General features: G+C 49.1%; 1 protein-coding gene and 1 long non-coding RNA gene across 4 annotated transcripts in view; one reads left to right on the forward strand and one right to left on the reverse strand.

The window, feature by feature from the left end:
* The window catches only part of CEP250 (centrosomal protein 250), a 142,239-nt gene extending 126,967 nt beyond the window's left edge, over positions 1 to 15,272 (reverse strand). For 2 of the 3 annotated variants that reach the window (XM_043495558.1, XM_043495556.1), the window contains exons 1-5: positions 15,121 to 15,272; positions 13,216 to 13,401; positions 3,159 to 3,218; positions 2,120 to 2,202; positions 720 to 885 (exon numbers count right to left, since the gene is read on the reverse strand). In XM_043495558.1, the coding sequence (XP_043351493.1) occupies positions 720 to 885; positions 2,120 to 2,202; positions 3,159 to 3,218; positions 13,216 to 13,401 (495 nt within the window). In that variant the 5' untranslated portion in view covers positions 15,121 to 15,272. Of the gene's footprint in view, positions 1 to 719; positions 886 to 2,119; positions 2,203 to 3,158; positions 3,219 to 13,215; positions 13,402 to 15,120 lie in introns of those variants that run through there. The other variant, XM_043495559.1, reaches the window with a different exon arrangement.
* Positions 15,273 to 17,186: 1,914 nt separating this feature from the next.
* Positions 17,187 to 24,951, forward strand: LOC122456392. The gene is made up of 3 exons (XR_006275311.1): positions 17,187 to 17,592; positions 21,022 to 23,224; positions 24,314 to 24,951. It is a non-coding gene; the product is annotated as an uncharacterized LOC122456392 (long non-coding RNA).
* Positions 24,952 to 25,442: the final 491 nt, after the last annotated feature.

The following is a 25,442-nucleotide window of genomic DNA, read 5'->3' on the forward strand; positions in this document are numbered from 1 at the left end:
GTGCTTGACTCTACACGGTGTGGATTACTGTTCCTTCAAAAATCATATAATACCAACTGAAATGTGTAACTTGGGGAGCACACCTTTTGCATAAGGTGAATGTAACATCACTGCACAGGACTGCTCTTTGGAGACTGGTATTGTGTAGAACCCTTTTTCTGTACCATATTAATAAACCTGACTGACACTGGCCTCAAGTACACTTTATAACAAAATAATGAACCAAAGTGTGGTCAAGCAACTGACTATACAATTTATCAACAGGACAGAAATAAACCCCTCAGAATCACTGGCAGGAGGGAAACCTGCAATGCTGCTGCCAGGGCTCTACCAGTTCTGGAGATACACAGTCCTCCAGTCTATGAACTGCTAATCCAACATCTTGTCTGAGTATAAATGCAAAACTAACTCCAACAAGGCAATAACTCAGTGTAACAGGACTCAGTGTCCAGCACAGATAGGGCTCAGCTCCAGTGCCCCCAAGTCCCAGCCCTCACAATGATCTGGCTAATATTTGCCCCACCCCAGCAGCACAGCCTTGCCTCATCAGCACCTTCCACCAATACAATTGATCCTCTCCACTCTGCTAGCCAACATCAATCTGTACCCAAAACTGCAAAAAACTTCCACAAATGGTCCTGGTTGGAGGAAGAGAAAATTTCACTGTTTCTCTCTCCTCTGTCTTGCATCTTGTTCGCTGCTCCCCACCCCAACCCTACCTCACGTTCAGTGCGCCATTCGGTCTCCTTGAGCTCCAGTTCGTCTCGGGCTCTTGTCCAATCAACTGTCAGTTTTCGCACATCCTCTCTAAGGGCTGTATTCACCTCATTTGCCTTGCCCAGGTTCTCCCGGAGCAGGGTGTTCACTTCAGCTAGATTCTCACATCTGGGGAGGGGAGAGAACAGTGATGAGCACATCCAATAAATAGCACCAGAGTTGTGACTATGAAATCACCTTGGGATCAGAGTGTAACATCCCTGGGGCTAAACTCTCGGATTCCACTACCACCATGCAGCTGGATTCCCTGAGTCCCCCCGATCATGACTTTCTCTCCAGGCTGAGAGGGGATGACCTCCTCCAAGATCTCCTGAGCCCCCGTCATTGCTGACTCCTCTCTTCTTGCCCCACACATCCAGTCCTTCACCACATTATGCCCTCACTTTCCCATCTGCAAAATTCATCCTTTTCTCTCTATCTCCACTGCCACGATACAAAGCCACACTCTCAATTTTTTGTCTCAATGACTGCAGCCTTCTCCTCTCCAGCTTAGCCCACTCTTCTCTCTCACATTTCAGTTTATTCTGAATTTCTGCTCTCCATCTCTTCCTTCAACCTTGTATCTCTGCAGTGGCTTCTGCACTTCTGCATGAAGTTCAAGTTTCTTTGCCCATGCAAAGCTTTCTATTATTCTGCCCCTGCCAACATTCCTGCCCTCTTCCTAGAGCCACTACTATCCTTGTGCTCCAAACTAGGATGAGGACTGCAGTCAACAACTCAGCCCCTCTGACGCATGGAATTATTTAACTCAAGGGTAAAGAACACAGGGACAGAGCTTTCTTGGAGATCAGTTTAAAATTGTGGAATGAACTCCCATAAGCTCCAAAAACCAACACAGGCCTCACCCATTTCCACTCCAAGTATCAGGTACACTTCTCCCACCTGCCCTCACTGAAAACATACACAGCACAATACATAAATATGAGATCTTTTAAAATCCAAACACAACATTTTCCCTGGGAGGAGGATGAGGAAAAGAAAAAAAAAAAGAGAATGTAATAGAGGCTAGTCACACTGCCAAATGCACTACTGGAAGGCACCCAGACAACGCAGTGTTGGACACAGCATAGGAACCTGAATACAACAGAAATCACATCCATTCCACAAAGCACTCAAGATAATAGGCTTGATTTTCAGTCTGAGGTTGTGACCTGTTATTCATTTGGCATTGTCTGCCACCATGTCACACATTATGCTGTTAATACTTATGGCACCAAACAATGCAGTCATAATACTTGCCTCCCCAGGTTGAGCAAGCAGCACTACTGGGATTTTCCCATCTCTCCATACATCATTCTGGGATATCCAGAAAACCCAGAATAAATGGTTTTTCCCCTCTCACCTCTGCTGCTCCTCCTCCAACTGGACCAGTGCCCTCTCCAGGCTGTGCTCCTCCTTGGCTTCCCACCTGTGTGAAAGGGGTCCCTTAAACAGAGGGATAGAGGACTTAATCAAACCAGCTCAGCCCTTTGTGTTCCCTCTTCTCCCCAGTTAAACATCCATTCCTCTCCCCTGTGCTCTCTCAGAACCACAGATTTTGTGGCTGCTACCATGGCACAATAATGCAATGACTGAACAGAATGGGACATAGTCTGAGTGTGGCTCCACATTCCTTACAGTCCCCGTTTCTATGTGCAGGTACACAACCAACTAGCCTGTGCCAGAATCGGAGCATGGCAGTGGCAGATGGTGTTGTTGGTGAGGAATGCTCACACAGGCTTGGAGCCCAGGAATGGGCATTCTCTGGTTCTTTCACAGAATCATAGAATATCAGGGTTGGAAGGGACCTCAGGAGGTCATCTAGTCCAACCCCCTGCTCAAAACAGGACCAATCCCCAATTTTTGCCCCAGATCCCAAATGGCCCCCTCAAGGATTGAACTCACAACCCTGGGTTTAGCAGGCCAATGCTCAAACCATTGAGCTATCCCATCCTCCCTCCCTCTTTGCCTTCTAATTCTGCTCTCCATTAAACAGGAGAAGTAACCAAAGTGAACCACATGTTGAACATCTAAATGTAATACCCCTCAAAAGTCCTATGTTGTGACCAATTCCTAGTCAGAGACAGCAGAGCTAGATCAGTCATCTTAGCTCGCACCGCGCTGTGGAAGGGGGCGCCCAACAATATTATACAACCATGTTTAACCTAACTGTTCCTTTAAAAAATTAACACTCTGCTTGGTAGGATTTTTGGAAATGGTACCTGAAGAAGCTACTCTGGTGGTGGAGATGGAACAAGGCAATGGAAGAAAAGCGAGACAGTGTCTTTTAAACTTTAGTGCCAATAGAAACATATTTCCCTCTGTTTTTGCTTTTTGGCTCTTATAACAACATTAACTCACTCTGCACCTACTGTCCTCAATAAGCTACCTGCACAACTCACCCCCCTTTCCGTTTCCAGCCTCTGTTGCAGCTCCCGACACCAACTCCGGTACTGCAGCACCTGGACAAGAAGGGAGAATCAGTATGAGCCACTGATGCATGCAAGAGTACCAGCACATCATGCCCTTGCCTAATCTAACAAATCCCTGCCTACTTAAGACTCTATGGCTATGCATAGTAGATTTCAGAGTAATGTTAACATGATTCACAAGAAATTGTTAACCAAATGCAAGAGTCTCACTTAGCTCAGCATAATGAAAGAATGAATCACAGAATTGTAGGACTGGAAGTAGGGTTGCCAACTTTCTAAGTGCACAAAACCAAAAGCTCTAGCCCTGCCCCTTCTCTGAGACCCCACCCCCTGCCCTGCTCCTTCCTGAGGCCCTGCCCCCCACTCACTATATTCCCCCTCCCTCGGTTGCTCACTCTTCCAGATCCTCACTCACTTTCACTGGACTGGGATAAGGGGTTGGGGTGCGGGAGGGGATTAAGACTAACTGGGGGTGCAGGCTCCGGGGTTGGGCCAAAAATGAGGGGGTCAGGGTGCGGGAGGGGGCTGTGGGTTGAGATGCGGGGGGGTGAGGGCTTTGTCGGGGGGGTGGGCTGTGGGGTAGGGCCGGGGATGAGGGATTTGGGGTGCAGGAGGGGGCTCTGAGTTTGGGAGGGGTTCAGGGCTGGGGCAGGGGGTTGGGGCTTGGGGTACAGGCTTACCTCTAGCGGCTCCGGGTCAGCAGCGCAACGGGGGCCTCTAAGGCAGGTTCCCTGCCTGTCCTGACTCTGCGCTGTGCCCCAGAATTGGCCAGCAGGTCCGGCTTCTAGGCAGAGGTGCAGCAGGTGGCTCTGCGCGCTGCTGTCGCCCGCAGGCACCACCCCTGCAGCTCCCATTCCCCATGGCTCCCAGCCAATGGGAGTACAGAACAGTGCTCAGGGTAAGGACAAGTGCACGGAGCCACGTGGTCCCCCACTTAGGAGCCAGACCTGCTGGCTGCTTCCGGGGCACAGCACAGAGTCAGGACAGGTAGGGACTAGTCTGCCTTAGACCAGCAGCTCCGCTGACCGGCAGTGCTGACCAGAGCCACCAGGGTCACTTTTCTACTGGGTTTTCCAGTCAAAAACTGAACACATGGCACCCTAACTGGAAGGGACCTTGAGAGGTAATCCAGTCCTCTGCACTCATGGCAGGACTAAGTATTATCTGAAAGGCATTTATCTAATCTGCCCTTAAAAATCTCCAGTGATGGAGATTCCACAACCTCCCTGTGCAATTTATTCCAGTGCTTAACCACCGTGACAGGAAGCTTTTCCTTTTGTCCAATGTAAACCGCCCTTGCTGAAATTTAAGCCCATTGTTTCTTATCCTTTCCTCAGAGGTTAACAAGAACCTTTCTGCACTACTCCTTCCTAGGCAGTCATTTTCCCATTTTGTATGTGTGCAAGTGACTGTTCCTCCTTCCTAAGTGACAGGTTTCAGAGTAGCAGCCGTGTTAGTCTGTATTCGCAAAAAGAAAAGGAGTACTTGTGGCACCTTAGAGACTAACAAATTTATTAGAGCATAAGCTTTCGTGAGCTACAGCTCACTTCATCGGATGCATTTGGTGGAAAAAACAGAGGAGAGATTTATATACACACACACAGAGAACATGAAACAATGGGTTTATCATACACACTGTAAGGAGAGTGATCACTTAAGATAAGCCATCACCCACAGCGGGGGGGGGGGGGGGGGGGGCGGAAAACCTTCCATGGTGACAAGCAGGTAGGCTAATTCCAGCAGTTAACAAGAATATCAGAGGAACAGTGGGGGGTGGGGTGGGGGGGGAGAAATACCATGGGGAAAAAGAAAAGGAGTACTTGTGGCACCTTAGAGACTAACAAATTTATTAGAGCATAAGCTTTCGTGAGCTACAGCTCACTTCATCGGATGCATTTGGTGGAAAAAACAGAGGAGAGATTTATATACACACACACAGAGAACATGAAACAATGGGTTTATCATACACACTGTAAGGAGAGTGATCACTTAAGATAAGCCATCACCCACAGCGGGGGGGGGGGGGGGGGGGGAGGAGGAAAACCTTCCATGGTGACAAGCAGGTAGGCTAATTCCAGCAGTTAACAAGAATATAAGAGGAACAGTGGGGGGTGGGGTGGGGGGGGGGAGAAATACCATGGGGAAAAAGAAAAGGAGTACTTGTGGCACCTTAGAGACTAACAAATTTATTAGAGCATAAGCTTTCGTGAGCTACAGCTCACTTCATCGGATGCATCCGATGAAGTGAGCTGTAGCTCACGAAAGCTTATGCTCTAATAAATTTGTTAGTCTCTAAGGTGCCACAAGTACTCCTTTTCTTTTTGCGAATACAGACTAACACGGCTGCTACTCTGAAACATGGGGAAATAGTTTTACTTTGTGTAATGACTCATCCATTCCCAGTCTCTATTCAAGCCTAAGTTAATTGTATCCAGTTTGCAAATTAATTCCAATTCAGCAGTCTCTCGTTGGAGTCTGTTTTTGAAGCTTTTTTGTTGAAGTATAGCCACTCTTAGGTCTGTGATCGAGTGACCAGAGAGATTGAAGTGTTCTCCAACTGGTTTTTGAATGTTATAATTCTTGACGTCTGATTTGTGTCCATTCATTCTTTTACGTAGAGACTGTCCAGTTTGGCCAATGTACATGGCAGAGGGGCATTGCTGGCACATGATGGCATATATCACATTGGTAGATGCGCAGGTGAACGAGCCTCTGATAGTGTGGCTGATGTGATTAGGCCCTATGATGGTATCCCCTGAATAGATATGTGGACAGAGTTGGCAACGGGCTTTGTTGCAAGGATAGGTTCCTGGGTTAGTGGTTCTGTTGTGTGGTGTGTGGTTGCTGGTAAGTATTTGCTTCAGATTGGGGGGCTGTCTGTAAGCAAGGACTGGTCTGTCTCCCAAGATCTGAGAGAGCGATGGCTCGTCCTTCAGGATAGGTTGTAGATCCTTGATGATGCGTTGGAGAGGTTTTAGTTGGGGGCTGAAGGTGATGGCTAGTGGCGTTCTGTTGTTTTCTTTGTTGGGCCTGTCCTGTAGTAGGTGACTTCTGGGTACTCTTCTGGCTCTGTCAATCTGTTCTTCACTTCAGCAGGTGGGTATTGTAGTTGTAGGAATGCATGATAGAGATCTTGTAGGTGTTTGTCTCTGTCTGAGGGGTTGGAGCAAATGCGGTTATATCGTAGCGCTTGGCTGTAGACAATGGATCGAGTGGTATGATCTGGATGAAAGCTAGAGGCATGTAGGTAGGAATAGCGGTCAGTAGGTTTCCGATATAGGGTGGTGTTTATGTGACCATCGCTTATTAGCACCGTAGTGTCCAGGAAGCGGATCTCTTGTGTGGACTGGTCCAGGCTGAGGTTGATGGTGGGATGGAAATTGTTGAAATCATGGTGGAATTCCTCAAGAGCTTCTTTTCCATGGGTCCAGATGATGAAGATGTCATCAATGTAGCGCAAGTAGAGTAGGGGCATTAGGGGGGCGAGAGCTGAGGAAGCGTTGTTCTAAGTCAGCCATAAAAATGTTGGCATACTGTGGCCATGCGGGTACCCATCGCAGTGCCGCTGATTTGAAGGTATACATTGTCACCAAATGTGAAATAGTTATGGTCAGGACAAGTCACAAAGTTCTGCCACCAGGTTAGCCGTGACAGTATCGGGGATACTGTTCCTGACGGCTTGTAGTCCATCTTTGTGTGGAATGTTGTGTAGAGGGCTTCTACATCCATAGTGCTAGGATGGTGTTTTTAGGGAGATCACCAATGGACTGTAGTTTCCTCAGGAAATCGGTGGTGTCTCGAAGATAGCGGGAGTGCTGGTAACGAAGGGCCTGAGGAGGGAGTCTACATAGCCAGACAATCCTGCTGTCAGGGTGCCAATGCCTGAGATGATGGGGCGTCCAGGATTTCCAGGTTTATGGATCTTGGGTATCAGATAGAATACCCCAGGTCGGGCTCCAGGGGTGTGTCTGTGCGGAGGTGTTCTTGTGCTTTTTCAGGGAGTTTCTTGAGCAAATGCTGTAGTCTTTTGGTAACTCTCAGTGGGATCAGAGGGTAATGGCTTGTAGAAAGTGGTGTTGGAGAGCTGCCTAGTAGCCTCTTGTTCATACTCCGACCTATTCATGATGACGACAGCACCTCCTTTGTCAGCCTTTTTGATTATGATGTCAGAGTTGTTTCTGAGGCTGTGGATGGCACTGTGTTCTGCATGGCTGAGGTTATGGGGTAAGCGATGCTGCTTTTCCACAATTTCAGCTTGTGCACGTCGGCGGAAGCAGTCTATGTAGAAATCCAGGCTGCTGTTTCGACCTTCAGGAGGAGTCCACCCAGATCCTTCTTTTGTAGTGTTGGCAGGAAGGTCTCTGTGGGTTAATATGTTGGTCAGAGGTGTGTTGGAAATATTCCTTGAGTCTGAGACGTCGAAAATAGGACAGGCCCAACAAAGAAAACAACAGAACGCCACTAGCCATCACCTTCAGCCCCCAACTAAAACCTCTCCAACGCATCATCAAGGATCTACAACCTATCCTGAAGGACGAGCCATCGCTCTCTCAGATCTTGGAGACAGACCAGTCCTTGCTTACAGACAGCCCCCCAATCTGAAGCAAATACTTACCAGCAACCACACACCACACAACAGAACCACTAACCCAGAACCTATCCTTGCAACAAGCCCGTTGCCAACTCTGTCCACATATCTATTCAGGGGATACCATCATAGGGCCTAATCACATCAGCCACACTATCAGAGGCTCGTTCACCTGCGCATCTACCAATGTGATATATGCCATCATGTGCCAGCATGCCCTCTGCCATGTACATTGGCCAAACTGGACAGTCTCTATGTAAAAGAATGAATGGACACAAATCAGACGTCAAGAATTATAACATTCAAAAACCAGTTGGAGAACACTTCAATCTCTCTGGTCACTCGATCACAGACCTAAGAGTGGCTATACTTCAACAAAAAAGCTTCAAAACCAGACTCCAACGAGAGACTGCTGAATTGGAATTAATTTGCAACTGGATACAATTAACTTAGGCTTGAATAGAGACTGGGAATGGATGAGTCATTACACAAAGTAAAACTATTTCCCCATGGTATTTCTCCCCCCCACCCCACCCCCCACTGTTCCTCTGATATTCTTGTTAACTGCTGGAATTAGCCTACCTGCTTGTCACCATGGAAGGTTTTCCTCCTTCCCCCCCCCCGCTGTGGGTGTGGCTTATCTTAAGTGATCACTCTCCTTACAGTGTGTATGATAAACCCATTGTTTCATGTTCTCTGTGTGTGTGTATATAAATCTCTCCTCTGTTTTTTCCACCAAATGCATCCGATGAAGTGAGCTGTAGCTCACGAAAGCTTATGCTCTAATAAATTTGTTAGTCTCTAAGGTGCCACAAGTACTCCTTTTCTTTTTCCTTCCTAAGTGGAGTACTTTACATTTGTCCTCATTGAATTTCATCTTATTTTCTTCAGACCACTTCTCCATTTTGTCCAGATTATTTTGAATTTTAATCCTCCCTCTCAAACTGGTATCATCTGCAAACTTTATAAGTGTACTCTCTATGCCATTATCTAAATCACTGATGAAGATATTAAACAGAAATGAACCCAGAACTGATCCCTGCAGGACCCCACTTGGTATGCCCTTCCAGCTTGACTGTGAACCACTGATAACTAAGACTGCGTGTCTCTCACGGAGGTCATGGATTCTGTGACTTTCCGTGACCTCTGTGACTTTTGCAGCAGCCGGTGTGTCTGACTGAGGGGCTGCCCAAACACTCAGGCAGCTCCTGGTCCAGCAGCAGTTTGGGTGTGGGAGGTAGCTCCGATCTGGGGCAGGGGGTTGAGTTGTGGGGCGGCACTTACCCGGGGGGAAGTGCCTGACATGAATCTGCAACTCTTGACATAGGTGGAGGGGCCAGGGCGCTGTGCGCACTGTCCCTGCTTGCAGGCACCGACCCCTCAGCTCCCATTGGCTATGGTTCCCAGCCAATCGGAGCTCAAAACCGGACCTCGGCAGAGGCGAAGTGCAGAGCCCCCCTGGCCTTCCCTCCTCCTAGGAGCCTCAGGGACTTACGGAGCCGGGTAAGGAGCCTACCAGTCCCGCCAACTCCTCTCCCCAGTCGGCACCCCCCCAGCACCAGCAGAGGTCCATGGTTGCACACCACTGTCCGACCCCCCGCCCCAGCACCAGTGGGGGTCCTGAGCCAGCCCGCTGCACCCACGGTGCCTACAAACTGCCCTTCCCTGCCCCCCAAGTACCCAGTAGACCCAGCCCAAGTTTTAGTTACGGGTAAATAGATGGATTTTTGTTTACAGCCTGTGACCTGTCCATGACTTTTACTAAAAATATCCGTGACTAAAATGTAGCCTTGCTGATAACTACTCTCTGGGAACAGTTTTCCAAACAGTTATGCCTCCACTTTATTGTAGTTCCATCTTAGGTTGTATTTTACTAGTTTGTTTATGAGAAGGTCATGCGAGACAATATCAAAAGCCTTACTTGAGTGAAAATATATCACATGTACCACTACCCCCATCCACAAGGTTTGTTCCACTCTCAAAGAAAACTATTACATTGGTTTGACACAATTTGTTCTTGACAAATCCATGCTGATTGTTATTTATCATCTTATTATCGTCCAGATGTTTGCAAATTGATTACTTAATTATTAGATCCATTATCTTTCTGGGCAATAGAGATGGGCTCCTTACTCGGACACATTCAGCTCACCGAAAAGCAATGGTGGGATTGAGGATAGCAAAAGAGAATTGCATAGCAAGGAAATAATGCCCACATAGCTGCCAGCTGAGTTGACTGTAGTTTGGTAGGTAACAAACCATCCCAAAACCTAGAAAAACCACTGAGCACAAAACCCCTATGAAATCCCAGCAATATTATATACAGGAATTAAACTCCAAAAAGTATACAGAGCAAACCTACAGATCCCCACTACAGCAAACCTATAACAACACACTAAATTATAATTAACAGAATGAGTGATGCCAGTCACTTACATGGAGCTAACAATAGAGATGTAAACCAATCTAGCCACACAGCCAGAAAAAAAGTACACACCACAGAGAGAAAAAAAGGGAAGGAGAAGAGAGCAACAGAAAAGATTAAATATATATATATATATTTCAAAATATTATTGACAAGGTTAAGAAAACTGTCTTAAAAACACAGACCTCTGAGCAGCAACCTACACAATTCTGAAGGTACAACAAACATTTCTATAGAACAAGTCAACCTATGTGCAAGGGAAGTTGTCAAAATTTGATGAGGCAATAGACAAAAACCCTCTTGGACTATCTGGAGGAAATGCACTTCTCACCTATTTTTTATTATTAGTTTCAGAGTAGCAGCCGTGTTAGTCTGTATTCGCAAAAAGAAAAGGAGTACTTGTGGCACCTTAGAGACTAACAAATTTATTAGAGCATAAGCTTTCGTGAGCTACAGCTCACTTCATCGGATGCATTTGGTGGAAAAAAAACTCATGAAGTTGACAGATTTCCACTCTATACGGCTAAATTCAGTGAAACCTGTGATTATGCAAGGCACTGAATTTAGCCGTATAGAGTGGAAATCTGTCAACTTCATGAGTTTTTTTTCCACCAAATGCATCCGATGAAGTGAGCTGTAGCTCACGAAAGCTTATGCTCTAATAAATTTGTTAGTCTCTAAGGTGCCACAAGTACTCCTTTTCTTTTTATTATTAGTGTCATTATTTGTTCTCCAATAATGCCCATTCTATGCTAGCTGCTATCCAAGCATACATGAAATCACTCTTAGAAATCAGCACTGAAGAGTTCACAATCTAAATTCTTCAATTTCTGGGGTATTAAACAGTGGGAGTAGTGCCTGTAAACAATCGCCATGTTTTATCCTTCCCCCTAGTAGCTTCCTGTCAGGTATTCATTTCAATTGCATCAGTTTTTTTCATATCTGCACCTTAAGAACATACCTTTTCATATCTACATCCCACAAAACAAGGCAGCAGCAATGAGGGTACTAAAATGTTCAGAGATTATATTCTAATTTGGCAGGTTTCAGAGTAGCAGTCTTGTTAGTCTGTATCCACAAAAAGAAAAGGAGTACTAGTGGCACCTTAGAGACTAACAAGTTTATTTGAGCATAAGCTTTTGTGAGCTACAGCTCACTTCACTGGATGCATGCAGTGGAAAATAAAGTGGGGAGATTTTATATACACAGAGAACATGAAACAATGGGTGTTACCATACACACTGTAACAAAAGTGATCAAGTAAGGTGAGCTATTACCAGCAGGAGAGCGGGGATGGACTACAACCGTCAGGAACAGTATCCCCGATAATGTCACGGCAAACCTGGTGGCTGAACTTTGTCCTCACCCATAACTATTTCACATTTGGGGACAATATATACCTTCAAATCAGCGGCACTGCTATGGGTACCTGCATGGCCTCACAGTATGCCAACGTTTTTATGGCTGACTTAGAACAACGCTTTCTCAGCTCTCATCCTCTCACCCTTACTCTACTTGCGCTACATTGATGACATCTTCATCATCTGGACCCATGGAAAAGAAGCCCTTGAGGAATTCCACCATGATTTCAACAATTTCCACCCCACCATCAACCTCAGCCTGGACCAGTCCACACAAGAGATCGACTTCCTGGACACTAAGGTGCTAATAAGCGATGGTCACATAAACACCTCCCTGTACCGGAAACCTACTGACCGCTATACTTACCCACATGCCTCTAGCTTTCATCCAGACCACACCACACGATCCATTGTCTACAGCCAAGCTCTACGATACAACCGCATTTGTCTCTGTTTGAGGGGATGGAGCAAACACCTACAAGATCTCTATTAAGCGTTCTTACAACTACAATATCAACCTGCTGAAGTGAAGAAACAGATTAACAGAGCCAGAAGAGTACCCAGAAGTTACCTACTACAGGACAGGCCCAACAAAGAAAACAACAGAACACCACTAGCCATCACCTTCAGCCCCAACTAAAACCTCTCCAACACATCATCAAGGATCTACAACCTATCCTGAAGGACGACCCATCACTCTCACAGATCTTGGGAGACAGGCCAGTCCTTGCTTACTGACAGCCCCCCAATCTGAAGCAAATACTCACCAGCAACCACACACCACACAACAGAACCACCAACCCAGGAACCTATCCTTGCAACAAAACCCGTTGCCAACTCTGTCCACATATCTATTCAGGGGACATCATCATAGGGCCTAATCACATCAGCCACACTATCAGAGGCTCGTTCACCTGCGCATCTACCAATGTGATATATGCCATCGTGTGCCAGCAATGCCCCTCTGCCATGTACATTGGCCAAACTGGACAGTCTCTACGTAAAAGAATAAATGGACACAAATCAGATGTCAAGAATTAAAACATTCAAAAACCAGTCAGAGAACACTTCAATCTCTTGGTCACTCGATTACAGACCTAAAAGTAGCAATTCTTCAACAAAAAAAACTTCAGAAACAGACTCCAACGAGAGACTGCTGAATTGGAATTAATTTGCAAACTGGATACAATTAATTTAGGCTTGAATAAAGAAGGGAGCGGATGTGTCATATGCACAAAGTAAAACTATTTCCCCTTGTTTATTTCCCCCCCTACTGTTCCTCGCACGTTCTTGTCAACTGCTGGAAATGGCCACCTTTATCATCACTACAAAAGGTACCCCCCCCGCTGATAATAGCTCACCTTACCTGATCACTCTTGTTACAGTCTGTAGGGTAACATCCATTGTTTCATGTTCTGTGTATATAAAATCTCCCCACTTTATTTTCCACTGCATGCATCCGATGAAGTGAGCTGTAGCTCACGAAAGCTTATGCTCAAATAAATTTGTTAGTCTCTAAGGTGCCACAAGTACTCCTTTTCTATTTGCGAATACAGACTAACACGGCTGCTACTCTGAAACCTCTGCCAATGTCTTTCACTCCTGATCCACTACCTCCCTGTTTCAATGCTCATGGATGAACTTTTGCTTTACCTTTGCTTGTAGCTTCTGCACAAGCACTGCCTGCCTATGCTGTGCCTCTTGGGAGCTCTGCAGCTTGCGTTGATAGGATGCCTGGCTTTCCACCATCTGTTGACGAAGTGTCACTATCTGCTCCTCCGGCAGTAACTGCAATGTCTGCAGTTTCATGCTGCTCACCTCCTGGTCTCCTGACTCCATCTGAGGACCAAAGAATGGTATAATGGTAATACAGGAAAAGGATAATAGCCCTGCAGTAGTCAGAAGCCTAGGCTGTTATCAGAAGCAGGGAAGAGGATGAAGAAGCCTGAAACTAATCAGCTCTGCATGCCCATTGAGTCTGGCTGTGACACTAGCAAGAATTATAGACTCTCAGGGTTGGAAGAGACCTCAGAAGGTCATCTAGTCCAACCCCCTGCTCAAAGCTGGACCAACCCCAACTAAATCATCCCAGCCAGGGCTCTGTCAAGCTTGACCTTGTATCCAATCATAGTATCCAATCAGGAGGCTCCTGCACTGGAATAAGCTGAACGGAGCAAGCTACAGTGTCTGGTCCAGTCTGCGTGAAGAAGCAGCATGCCCCTGAATAGCTTGGCACCTGACCTGGACCAGAAGTTCACCAGTATTTAGCAGCAAGATTACTCTAGGAGTAGGTTTCAGAGTAGCAGCCGTGTTAGTCTGTATTCGCAAAAAGAAAAGGAGTACTTGTGGCACCTTAGAGACTAACAAATTTTTCCACCAAATGCATCCGATGAAGTGAGCTGTAGCTCACGAAAGCTTATGCTCTAATAAATTTGTTAGTCTCTAAGGTGCCACAAGTCCTCCTTTTCTTCTAGGAGTAGGGGGCAGCCATACGGGTGGCAGCGCAAGGTGCAGCCTTCTCACAGTCACTGCCAAATGTCTGGCTGCAAACTCCAGTCCCGAGAGCAGGTCCCAGACATACCAGCTCCCTGCTATGTCCATGCAAGTGAGGGAGCGAAAGAGCCAGATAGAGGTGGGCGTGGGCAGGCTCATCTCCTGCCTCGGTCACCCACCCGACCCGTCTCCCACCTTCGTCACCCCCCCGGCTTCCCGGCCCGTCTCTGGCCCCCGTCACCCCCCCGGCCCGTCTCTGGCCCCCGTCACCCCCCTGGCCCCCGTCACCCACCCCCGTCACCCCCCCGGCCACCTGACCCGTCTCCGGCCCCCATCACCCCCCCGGCGCGTCTCTGGCCCCCGTCACCCCCCCCGGCCCATCTCCGGCCCCCGTCACCCACCCGGCCACCTGACCCGTCTCCGGCCCCCGTCACCCACCCGGCCTCCCGGCACGTCTCCGGTCCCTGTCACCCACCCGGCTCATCTCTGGCCTCCGTCACCCACCCCCGTCACCCCCCCGGCCCGTCTCCCGCCTGTCACCCCCCCCGGCCCCCAGGCCCGTCTCCCACCTCCGTCACCCACCTGGCCCCCCGGCGCATCTCCGGCCCCCGTCACCCCCCCGGCTCCCCGTCGCGTCTCTGGCCCCCCGTCACCCCCCCGGCCCATCTCCGGCCCCCGTCACCCCCCCGGCCCATCTCCGGCCCCCGTCACCCCCCCGGCCACCTGACCCGTCTCCGGCCCCCGTCACCCACCCGGCCTCCCGGCACGTCTCCGGTCCCTGTCACCCACCCGGCCCATCTCTGGCCTCCGTCACCCACCCCCGTCACCCCCCCGGCCCCCAGGCCCGTCTCCCACCTCCGTCACCCACCCGGCCCCCCGGCCCATCTCCGGCCCCCGTCACCCCCCCGGCCCATCTCTGGCCCCCGTCGCCCCCCCGGCCCGTCTCCCGCCTCTGTCACCCCCCCGGCCTCCCGGCGCGTCTCCGGCCCCCGTCACCCCCCCGGCCCAGCCCCACCCCGCCACTGTCACCCCCGACCTCTCTCCCACCCACCGCCTGTCACTCGCCTCGCGCCCCAGCGCGTCTCCCGCCTCCGTCACCCAGCCGGCCCCACAGCGCCGCTCCCGAGTCCCGCCGCTGGCCCGCGGGGTGGGCTCGGGGAGTCCCCGGGAGCGTCGGGCCGCGCCGCCCTCGCCCGCTCCGGCTCCGGCTCCGGCTCCGTGCGGCTGGTCGGGACCCGGCCGGGCTGGGGGGCCGCCCCCGGCCCGTGCAGGACGCGCAGCCCCAGGAGCCCCGCGCTCTCCCCCCACCCGCCACCGCGGCCCGCTCCTGCCGGCCCGGGCCCGCCTCGCCCCCGCGCCGGCCAGACCCGGGCTCCGGCGCGAGCGAGCGGGCGCGCGCGCGCGGCCCGGCCCCCGCGGGCAGGCGATGCGCGCTCCGGCGTTGGGAGCCCGCTCTGCGCGCGGCCGCGGCCTGGGAGCGCGTCTCCGGCCTCCCCGCCGGGGGTTGCCCGGGCCGGGCACATCGCTGGGCCGCTGGCGCGGCGGCTCCTGCCCGGGCTCAGGCGCGCGCTGGCGCTGGCCGTGACCCAGGTGCAGCTGCCCACGCGGCTGGGTCTACAGAGCCCTCAGCCCCCGGCAGCTGGGCCGGGCCAGCTGCTCGGGCCTGTACAATTGCAGCGTAGCCGGGCTCCGGCTGCAGCTCCATGTCTGGGGCCCTGCTGCGATGCTGGTAGGCGAGGCGCTTGCCCGGGCTGTAGGGGTCAGCTCCGCCCTGACACATTCATTGCTGGAAACCAGAGCGCTCACCTGCACCCTAGCCTTGCTCGAGCTGGGGGCTCCCTTTGTAAAGACGTGCTTAGGCTCTATAGAAGGCTTGCAGGGTGTTGCATGAAACCTGACTTGCAACGACTGTGACCCCTGCTAACCGGTTCCTTTGGAACTGGCTGGCCGGGTCACCAAGGTCCTCTCTCCGCGGCCCATTGTCCCCTCACGGCCAGAACCGGCTGTGGCATCCGAGCGGGGCCTCCTGGTCACCAGTGGCTGCGGAATCCGTTCTCCGGGCCATTGGCCGGGGTCCCAGGTTCTGTCGCTGGTCCTTTGCCACAACAAACGCCCTCTCCCATCACCTCATTAAACCAGTAACGCCCAGGGAAACTGAGTCCCACCCCCTCTGCGTGCAAACCATTGAAAAAACCCCCAGAAAATCCCCCACTTCATAACTCTCTCACACCCATGAAGGTGCTATGTGTAAGAAAACTTGTCCCACAAGCCTGAATTTTGGAAGAAGGAAATAAAGACAGCCGACATGAAAATTTTTCATCTTTGCTGTCTGAACTCTCAAAGGGCAGGAGCTAGAAAACAAAAACAGAACCCCAAGGTCAACCTGGGTTAGTCCTAGAAGACATTTAGTGCTGACAGATTACTACAACTCTGTCACCTTTTGGAACCATACCTAGTAGTAGGATTTTATGTTTGTATTTTATATAATTTAGAAGGAAAGATAAAGAATAATAATGTAGCATGTATTAAATGTATTGGCGTATGATTTGATTATATCCTGCCAGCCACCCTTTTTGAATAGCAGAAAGATTAGCCTAATGGGCCATTGGTAGAGATACATCAGCCAGAATCTGTGTCTGTGCTGATTTCAAGGCAGTGACAGACCTTTAAGGGTCACCAATTTGCTATAGGTTTAGCATTTTAAAATAAGTAAAAGAATGCCATGATTGTTTTTCTTTTGCATTGCAACTTGATGTTCCTGTTCAAAATGTTCTGTGTAAATTAATTCTGTTTTGTGTGTGAATGAGGAATGTGTGTGTTAAGAGATCAGTTTGAAGGCCATCACTGAACCAGATAGTCTAGGGAGGAACCGGAGACAGATGTAAGGGCCTCAGGAGGCTGCAACACAACCCTATTGAAATGTCAGAGGAGGGCAGATTGACAACTCTAAAGATTTCAGAGTAGCAGCCGTGTTAGTCTGTATTCGCAAAAAGAAAAGGAGTACTGGTGGCACCTTAGAGACTAACAAATTTATTAGAGCATAAGCTTTCGTGAGCTACAGCTCACTTCATCGGATGCATTTGGTGGAAAAAACAGAGGAGAGATTTATATACACACACACACAGAGAACATGAAACAATGGGTTTATCATACACACTGTAAGGAGAGTGATCACTTACGATAAGCCATCACCAGCAGCAGGGACAGACACCTATCAATGGGGACAAGATAGCGGTGATCAAAACCAGCATGGGATAACTCCCTGAGGAACTTGATGAAAGAACAAAATAAAGGATGAGAAGGACAATTTAAGAAAACAAGCACTCATCAAACAACAATTGATTACAGCATGACGGTGCAGAACTCATTGGTCCAAATGAAGGAAAATCACTAGATAAACAGGGTGCCTTGCCATGAAACTTTGGGTCCGTCCTGCCAAGACTTCCCCGGAGCATCGTGTCGTGACCAATGGAACCCAGCTCCTCCCTACCCATGATCAACCTAACTGGCCACTAGATTGATCTGGACTCTGGACTGGTAACTATAACATCGACTGGCAGGACAGTGTTTGTGTGTGTGGTGTGTGATTGAATGCATATGCTAATTGTTGCATCTTCAATAAATGTGGTGTATTACCTTTTCCCCTGAAAAAGATCCCATGTGCTTCTTATAGGCATAACATTTTTGGTGGAGAATTGCGAAAGGGAGAAGACATGCACTGTCATTGAAAATACTGCTAAATATTGCTAAAAGGTATACCATATGTATAAAGGTTTCAGAGTAGCAGCCGTGTTAGTCTGTATTCTCAAAAAGAAAAGGAGTACCCGTGGCACCTTAGAGACTAACAAATTTATTAGAGCATAAGCTTTCGTGAGCTACAGCTCACTTCATCGGATGCATTAGAGCTTATGCTCTAATAAATTTGTTAGTCTCTAAGGTGCCACGGGTACTCCTTTTCATATGTATAAAGTGATCAATCATTCTGGTGTGCTCATCCCCGGTCGTAGAAGTGCTGGGCAATAGGGGGAGGATTAGAGTCCTCGCTCCGACCCATCTGTTGGGGAAAACTATACAGATAAGGTATATACAAACTGTCTAGGTATATACACCCTCGGACATAGAGGTGCCAGGCCATAAGGGGGAGGATTAGAGGCCTCACTCCAACCCGTCTGTCAGGGAAAAATTGCGTAAGTGAATATACTCTCAGTCATAGCAGGATCAAGCCCAAAAGGTAGGGGGCTTAGCGTTTCCCCCTCCCGCTCTTTCAGGCAGAGTTTTTAGTGGGTATAGACTTTTGTGTTGTGTAAGTCCCAGAACGAGCGTGGGCACACAAGAGTTATAAAAGGTAAAAGAGATTTATAAAGAAACATGTTTAGGCGAAAGGAGTCCCCTAAGGACAAAGCTCAAGGAGAGCAGAAAAAATTGCAATTCATATAGGAAATAACTCCTTTTAAGACAATTTTGCAAAAGTTTGGGCACAGCCCATGGACTGAACAAGCATTAGCCAATGTCCATACTATAGCTGATTTGGAAGATAGACTGACAAAATATCTGTTGGTTTACAGGCCATCTACCCCGATAAAGAGAGACTCGGCTGCAATCTGGCTATTGTGGGAAGCATGCAATGAGACAGTCCTTCATTTAGCTAGCTGCCAGGAGGAGAACGCTGTACTGCATGAGATACTTATGACAGAACAAGGAGTAAATGGTCTTAAGTTGCAGTGGGGGAGGTTTAGTTTGGATATTAGGAAAAACTTTTTCACTAGAAGGGTGGTGAAGCACTGGAATGCGTTACCTAGGGAAGCGGTGGAATCTCCTTCCTTTGAGGTTTTTAAGGTCACGCTTGACAAAGCCCTGGCTGGGATAATTAAGTTAGGGATTGGTCCTGCTTTGAGCAGGGGGTTGGACTAGATGACCTCCTGAGGTCCCTTTTAACCCCGATATGCTATGAACTCAGTGTATCTGAACTAGAAACTGATACATGGAAAATACTGGCCACTGGAGTCCAAAGCCAGTTAGACATTCTCAAAGATACCCTAAGAGAAGTTAAAATAAAAGAGAGGATTATCTGAACAAATAGAGGAAAAAGATAAAATACAAACATAAAATCCTACTACTACACATATACTAACTCATTTGTGTATATATGTTGCCTGCTTTAACTTGTAAATAACTCATTTCTTTTTCCTGGTTAATAAATTCTTAGTTAGTTTACTATAGGATTGGCTACACACTGTCTTTGGTGTGAGATCAGAGGTACAAATTAACCTGGGGTAAGTGACAGATCTCTTGGGACTGGAAGCAACCTGGACGTTTTTGTCATTGTTGGTGCTTCAGTAGTTCATATTCATTACTGAGTTGGTGAAATCTAATTATAGATAAGGCTAAGATTTTGTCACAGGTGTTTTTAGTAAGAGTCATGGACAGATCATGGGTAATAAAGAAAAATTCATGGAAGCCCATGACATGTCCTTGACTTTTACTAAAGATACCTGTGACAAAATGGGGAGCTCAGCTCCAGAGTTCTCCATGGCAGCCGGGAGCTCCAGGGTCCCCCAGCCACCACGGGCTGAAGTCACAGAAGTTGCGAGAAAATGGATTCCATGACCTCCATGAAAAAAATCGTAGCCTTAATTATAGACCATACAACCAAGTTTGGGGTTTATGCCCTCCTTTTTGACAGCATGCCCTGAGGTTGGCACTCACAGTTGTGAGCCACTCCAGACACTATGACACCTATGAAGTAGGGAGGTCCCAGAGCCAGGGCTCCAGCCTGAGCCCAAACATGCTCTGACAGGTTTAATCACAGAATCCCCCTTGGGACTGTCGCCTGATGTGCTGAGACTACCTCTGAGCCCGTTTTCCCTGCCAGTTTGGGCCTTCAGAACCCTGCTTTGTTGAGACAGATAACGCTAATCTGCTGCAACACAGTCCCAGCATCTGACCCACGCTCCCAAAGCTGCAGACTTACAACGTTTCTATAGACACCTTGGTTGACCTCCTTGTACTAGATTTGGTGCCACTATAGGACCTTGGTTGCAACAATGATCTACACAATCACAGTTCATGTCAATAACGTCACAGCCTCCTCCTGAACTCACTGCCAGAGACGTGGACACTGTCCATGGTGGAGGCAGTACATGTAAAATCCCTGTTTGTCTCTGTTCATACCCCTTCCCAGTACCTTTAAACCCTGTGATATCATTCATAGGTGACCTAGCAAAGTTCTGGGTGCCTGAAAACACATGGGGTGCAGTATTGCTAACAGAATGCAGACAGCACTATCTGTTAACGTGTAGGTGTCTTGGCATTCAGTCATGAGGCGACGTGCCTCAGTTTCCCCTTCCACACAACAGTGTAGGCCTCTTATGCTTTTGCTGCTGTGCCAAGTTTCCAGCCTGTGTACAGGTATAAGCTGAAAAGCAATATGCTTGTGGGACTGTCCTGACACCATCCCTAGCATGTACAAAAGTTTTTTCCACAAACCAGGTATGTCACTCATCTTTAAAGGGTTTACCACTAGTATTAACTCCCTTATCTTGACCCACAGATGAAGTAGGAAAAGAGACAAGATTGACAGCCAATTTATGACAGACAGCCTTTCAGGGCTTTGTTCACAGAGTCTGGCTTGTTCAGTGTCTATTCCATTTTCCAATCCCTTTGTGTACCATGGTAGATGCTTTGATACAGATTTTTCTGCCTCTTTGGAGAAGGCTCTCAATTCAGGCAAGTGTTTGAGGCTTTGGCAAGGAAAGGGTGCATTGCAGCCATGCCTGCCCTGGGCCCCTCCCTCTGGAATTTCTTTGGGCTGGACCCCACCCCTTTGTGAAGCTTCCCAAATGCAAAGGTTTTTTTTTTTCCCCCAGCCATGTTATCTTTTACAAGGGTAGCAGGAATAACATTCTTTAATGGAGTGCTTTGGACTGGTAAGATCCCGTCAGTCACGCCACTCTCTGTTCCCAACAGGTCAGCTGGATGGACTCTCCCCTCCAGGAGATCTGACCCCCAGTCTTCCCTTAAAACCTTATCCACAGGTGAGGGGTCTGGCATTTCAGATGCAGATTTTTTACCCTCCTCCTGGGGAAAAGCCTCCCTACAAAAGGTGGACAGACCCTCCTGTCCCCCCTCACCTTCCGTCAGGACTTCCCTCTCTGGGCTCCCCTCTGAGGCAGACACTCCTGTGTCCCCCAAAAGGTGACCGTGATCCAGATGTGGACTCACAGCTACCAGCTATGACAGACACTTCACTGACCAGCAAAATCCCCCCTTTTTCACTCAGGTTGGGCTTGCTTCCAACTACAGAGTCCTTGGGGTCTGTTCCCACCGCAGCCGTCACCAGGCCCCAACTTCCATCTCCTGGATACATGTCTCTGGGCACCCCAGGGCAGGACCTATCCCCTGCTGACCTGCAACTTCCTGGCAGTCAGCAGCTGGGAAGGCTTGCCTGTTAGAATGTGCAACATTCCCCTCCCACAAGGAGATGATCACAGGATAGGAGCTGGCTCTATCCAGACCCTTCCACAGGGACTTGCTTTGAGCCCTTGGACTACAGGAACTGGTTAAGACCACACCTGCTGCTACCAAGGAATTAAAGAGACACTCCTATTTCCCCAGCAGCACTTGTAACTTTACCCTCCCCTCTGGGGCTTTTAGCACAAGATTCTTTCTTGCTGCTAACAAACCCTGGGACAGATTCTGCCACATCAAAAAAATCATTCCCCAGTAGAAACGGTGCAAAATTGTGTGCCACTGCTGCAACAGTCAGTTCAGCCTGCAAATCCCCAGTTTCCATGTGTACCTTAGCTAAGGTGCAAGGACTTTGTAACCTCCCATCATTCTAATTCTGGCATTTTCCCTGGTAACAAATCCTTCTCATGGATCCACCGTCTCAAATCCCTTCTCCTGGTTGAGAGACAGGAGGACGAATGACTACACATCAGGTGGAGAAGGTCCCAGACCAGATAGAGGTTATTGAAGATGGTCTGGCCCAAAACAGTGTAGGTCTGGTCGGAGTGGATTGTGTCTGCCAGCCTGGACATAAGCTGTTGCAAGACGGCCTTTGATACAACTTTATAGTCTGTGCCGAGCTGCAATACTGGGCGCCAGTTCTTCAGGTTGGTCTGCCTGCACATCAGGAGGGAGCATCTTGCTCCCAAGGAACTCAGCCCAGATGATGACAAGGTCCAGGTTGATGACTTCACAGAACATTTGGCAGCAGTCCACAGTCAGCCCATTGATGTGTGGGGATTTGATGGTGGGCATCTGATGGAGGGCTTCCTGGAACTTGGCCAGAGTGAGAGGAAGCTTCAGCCAGTCCTGGTTGCCTGCTTTGACCATAGGGAGATCATCCCTCAGGAGCCTGCAAACATTGGCATCAGCTGAATCTGGGGAGAACAGGCAGAAAGCCCTTGTTCTTTCCTGCATCTTTTCTGGATCTGTAAGAGGGGTGCCATCCTCTGCCAGGAGGCAGGTGATGTTTTTGGCACCCCTTCATCTATTTCCTGAAGAAGAAGAAAAGTGGGAACTGTGAAGTTTCTCCAGAAAGAGCAAGATGAAGGCTCCCTGAGCCTTGCGGTCACCAAGGACCCAAGGCTTGTCCCGTTTCTCCCGACACTCCAAGAGGGAGAGATTCCCAGGCGAGCAGCCTGGCATCTCTCTAGCTCAAAGATCTCTCACACTCCAACTTCTCTATCACTGCATCTCTCCACCAATTGTCCCCACGGGTGTAATCACGGCAGAAGATCCAGGCCCTTACCCACCACCTCTGCACTGAAGGAAAGATGTGCCTTCGCCTGTGCCAACCCAGCCAGAACTCCCCCAGAAGGACACTATGAAGCCAACATCCAGCAGGCTGTTGTTGAAAGGCCTGTAGGCCAGCCCTGGCCACTCAGATATCAGTGAGACTGCCAAAGACATCATGTGATGGTCTGTGAATGGGGGAGGAGTGGGCACATGTTCAGATGAGAGATGTAAATGTGGTCCAGCTGAGATTGTCACGATTGGACCTCCACCATGCAGACAAAGATGAAGGCAGCAGAGGCCGTGCCTCCTGAGCAGGGAGAGGAAGAGACCCCAGCTGCCGTAGACAGAGGAAGAAAAAGATGAGGAGGCAGCAGTGGGGAGCAGAAGGAGCTGCGGCCACCTGGGTGCATGTCCTTGGGGCTGTAAGGTCAGTGCCCTCAGCGATGGTGGAAACGATGGCAGGGGAAGGGGGGAGTTGCAGCCAACGGTGGGACCACTGTAGTCAGAATGAGGCTTTTGGTTGGGCCCTGCCCTTTTTCTGGCCCATTCTGCCAGCCAGAGGGACAGTGGAGGTGGGTTTGGTAGCGTTAGCAGCAGCACAGTTCCCACCTCTGCCTGTCATCGGTGTTTAGACAAGGGTGACAGCAGTGGTGGTGGTGGCGGCTGCAGGAATGATGGCTGGGGGACCGAGCCAAGGGGATGCAGCAATGGTAACCAGGGGCACCCCTCACTCCTCCCTATCCCCTATGGACGAAGCTGCTGGAATAGAAGCCTCTTCTGTGGTCGGGTCAGGGTCTGCCATTAGAGGGTAAATAATGGGAACATCCCTCGGAAGGGGCAGAAAATGGAAGGGGGAGTAAGAGGAGCTGAGCTCATCCTCCATCAGTTTTGCGTTGCAGAAACACAACTCAAGAAGACAAAGTTAGCAACACTTTAGAACACACAGGAGACAAGAAAATAGGAGCAAACTCCCTTTAATGACCAACACAGATCCTAACTTCTTCTGGGGAGGACACACCCTGCCTTGGGTACTAACTTCCCCATCCTGCAAGCAGTTATTTTCCCCTGCTCCCAGCACACATAGGTAGTCAAAAACCTTTTCTTGGTAACCCCATCCCACCTAACACAGGAGGGACCTGTCTCCAATCAGGAGGACTACACTCAAAGCTCTAGGTGGACACTTATCTCAGAGATGCCAGCAACTCTCTGCTCCCAGCTGCACCGCTGTTTCCTGGAGCCATCTATCCAAACACGGTGAACTTACCTAGTCTCCATTTCTCAAGTCTCATCTCAGATCTTCCTATGGCAGAACACAAACCACTAAAGGAGAAGTTATGTCCATAGCCTGCAAAGGCAGGAGCTCATGCATGTTTCTCTGAAGGGATCTCTCCGACACCCCGTCCACGGCACTGCCCCATCCAGTCAGCTGGATGCACCCATACTGTGGAAAAACAGCACCCGAAACAGTCATTGCTTACAGGAAACTATCACCCCTCTCCCTTCTTTTTATCCCCAGAGCTGGCTGTCCCTGGCTAAGAGGCTCATGTTGTCAGAAGGAAACCAAGATCAAGTACAGAAAAGGAGAAAATGGTGACCAGTGACTCCAACCCACCAACGTGTAAGAGGAGCCAAAAGAAAACAGAGCATCTCTGATTACAGGCAAGTCACTCTCCTGGGAACCAACCTTCCTCCAAAGAAGATGCATGCCCTGTTTAATTGTTGGGCCTGAAAAGTTCGATAGTCATAATATGAAAACAACTCTGTTCTGCAGGGTAAGTGAACTGTAAATATAGCACTGACATGACCAGCTTCAGTTATCTTCCCAGATTAAAAAGGTTTAACCTTGTTTTAGACAAAAAAACTTTAGTTACACAATTTTTAGCCAAGTTTTTCAATTAAGACATATCTTAAGCCCCACATTGGCTGCCAGTTAAAGATAGGAGAATTGTTTGAAACGTATAAATATTAAAGAACTTCGGTTACTGCTTGAGAACAAGTTCAGTTTGAAAGGTAGTTTATAAGCAATTTATTAGTAATTTGGAGCTTCCCTAAAAGTTTGTATTACACCAGGGAAGGAATAATCACCAATAAAACCCACCGTCTTCATTTTAATTTCAAGTGTTACTTCACACATCATCATCTTAAGTCAGGAGGACTGGGGGCAACTGTTTATATATTTAGTACAGAACACGTGATTGTAGGTACTTATGTAGCCTTTGTACGCCTGGACATAGGGGGTCAGGCTACTGAAATAGCAACGCAAACAGGGTGAGGCAGTGAAATTGCGGTACATTCCCTAACGCCTCTATCACACACACACACCCCTACTAGCAAACAGCTATCGGAAAAAATCCTGTGCCTGTCTCCCCGTCTGCGACATGGGTACGAGGACAGGCTCCAACGTGTGACTGAACAGCCGGGCCGCGGGTTCTCATCGTACGAACGCGGGACCCCAATCCCCGGACACCCCTTCCCGGGCTATTTGTCAGGGCGCAGGCTGAAGCATCGAACCCTAACTAAGCTGCCCAGGAAAACCTGCCAGTGCTGCGGACCGTCTGCTCAGGGCAGCCACAGGGCTCCGGCCCTTCGCTCTGCCGGCCCCAGGCCGGGACGGGCCCCGCTCCTGCAGCAAACCCGGGCCGGTG

Source organism: Dermochelys coriacea, chromosome 13, assembly GCF_009764565.3.
Source record: "Dermochelys coriacea isolate rDerCor1 chromosome 13, rDerCor1.pri.v4, whole genome shotgun sequence".
Lineage (NCBI taxonomy): Eukaryota > Metazoa > Chordata > Testudines > Dermochelyidae > Dermochelys > Dermochelys coriacea.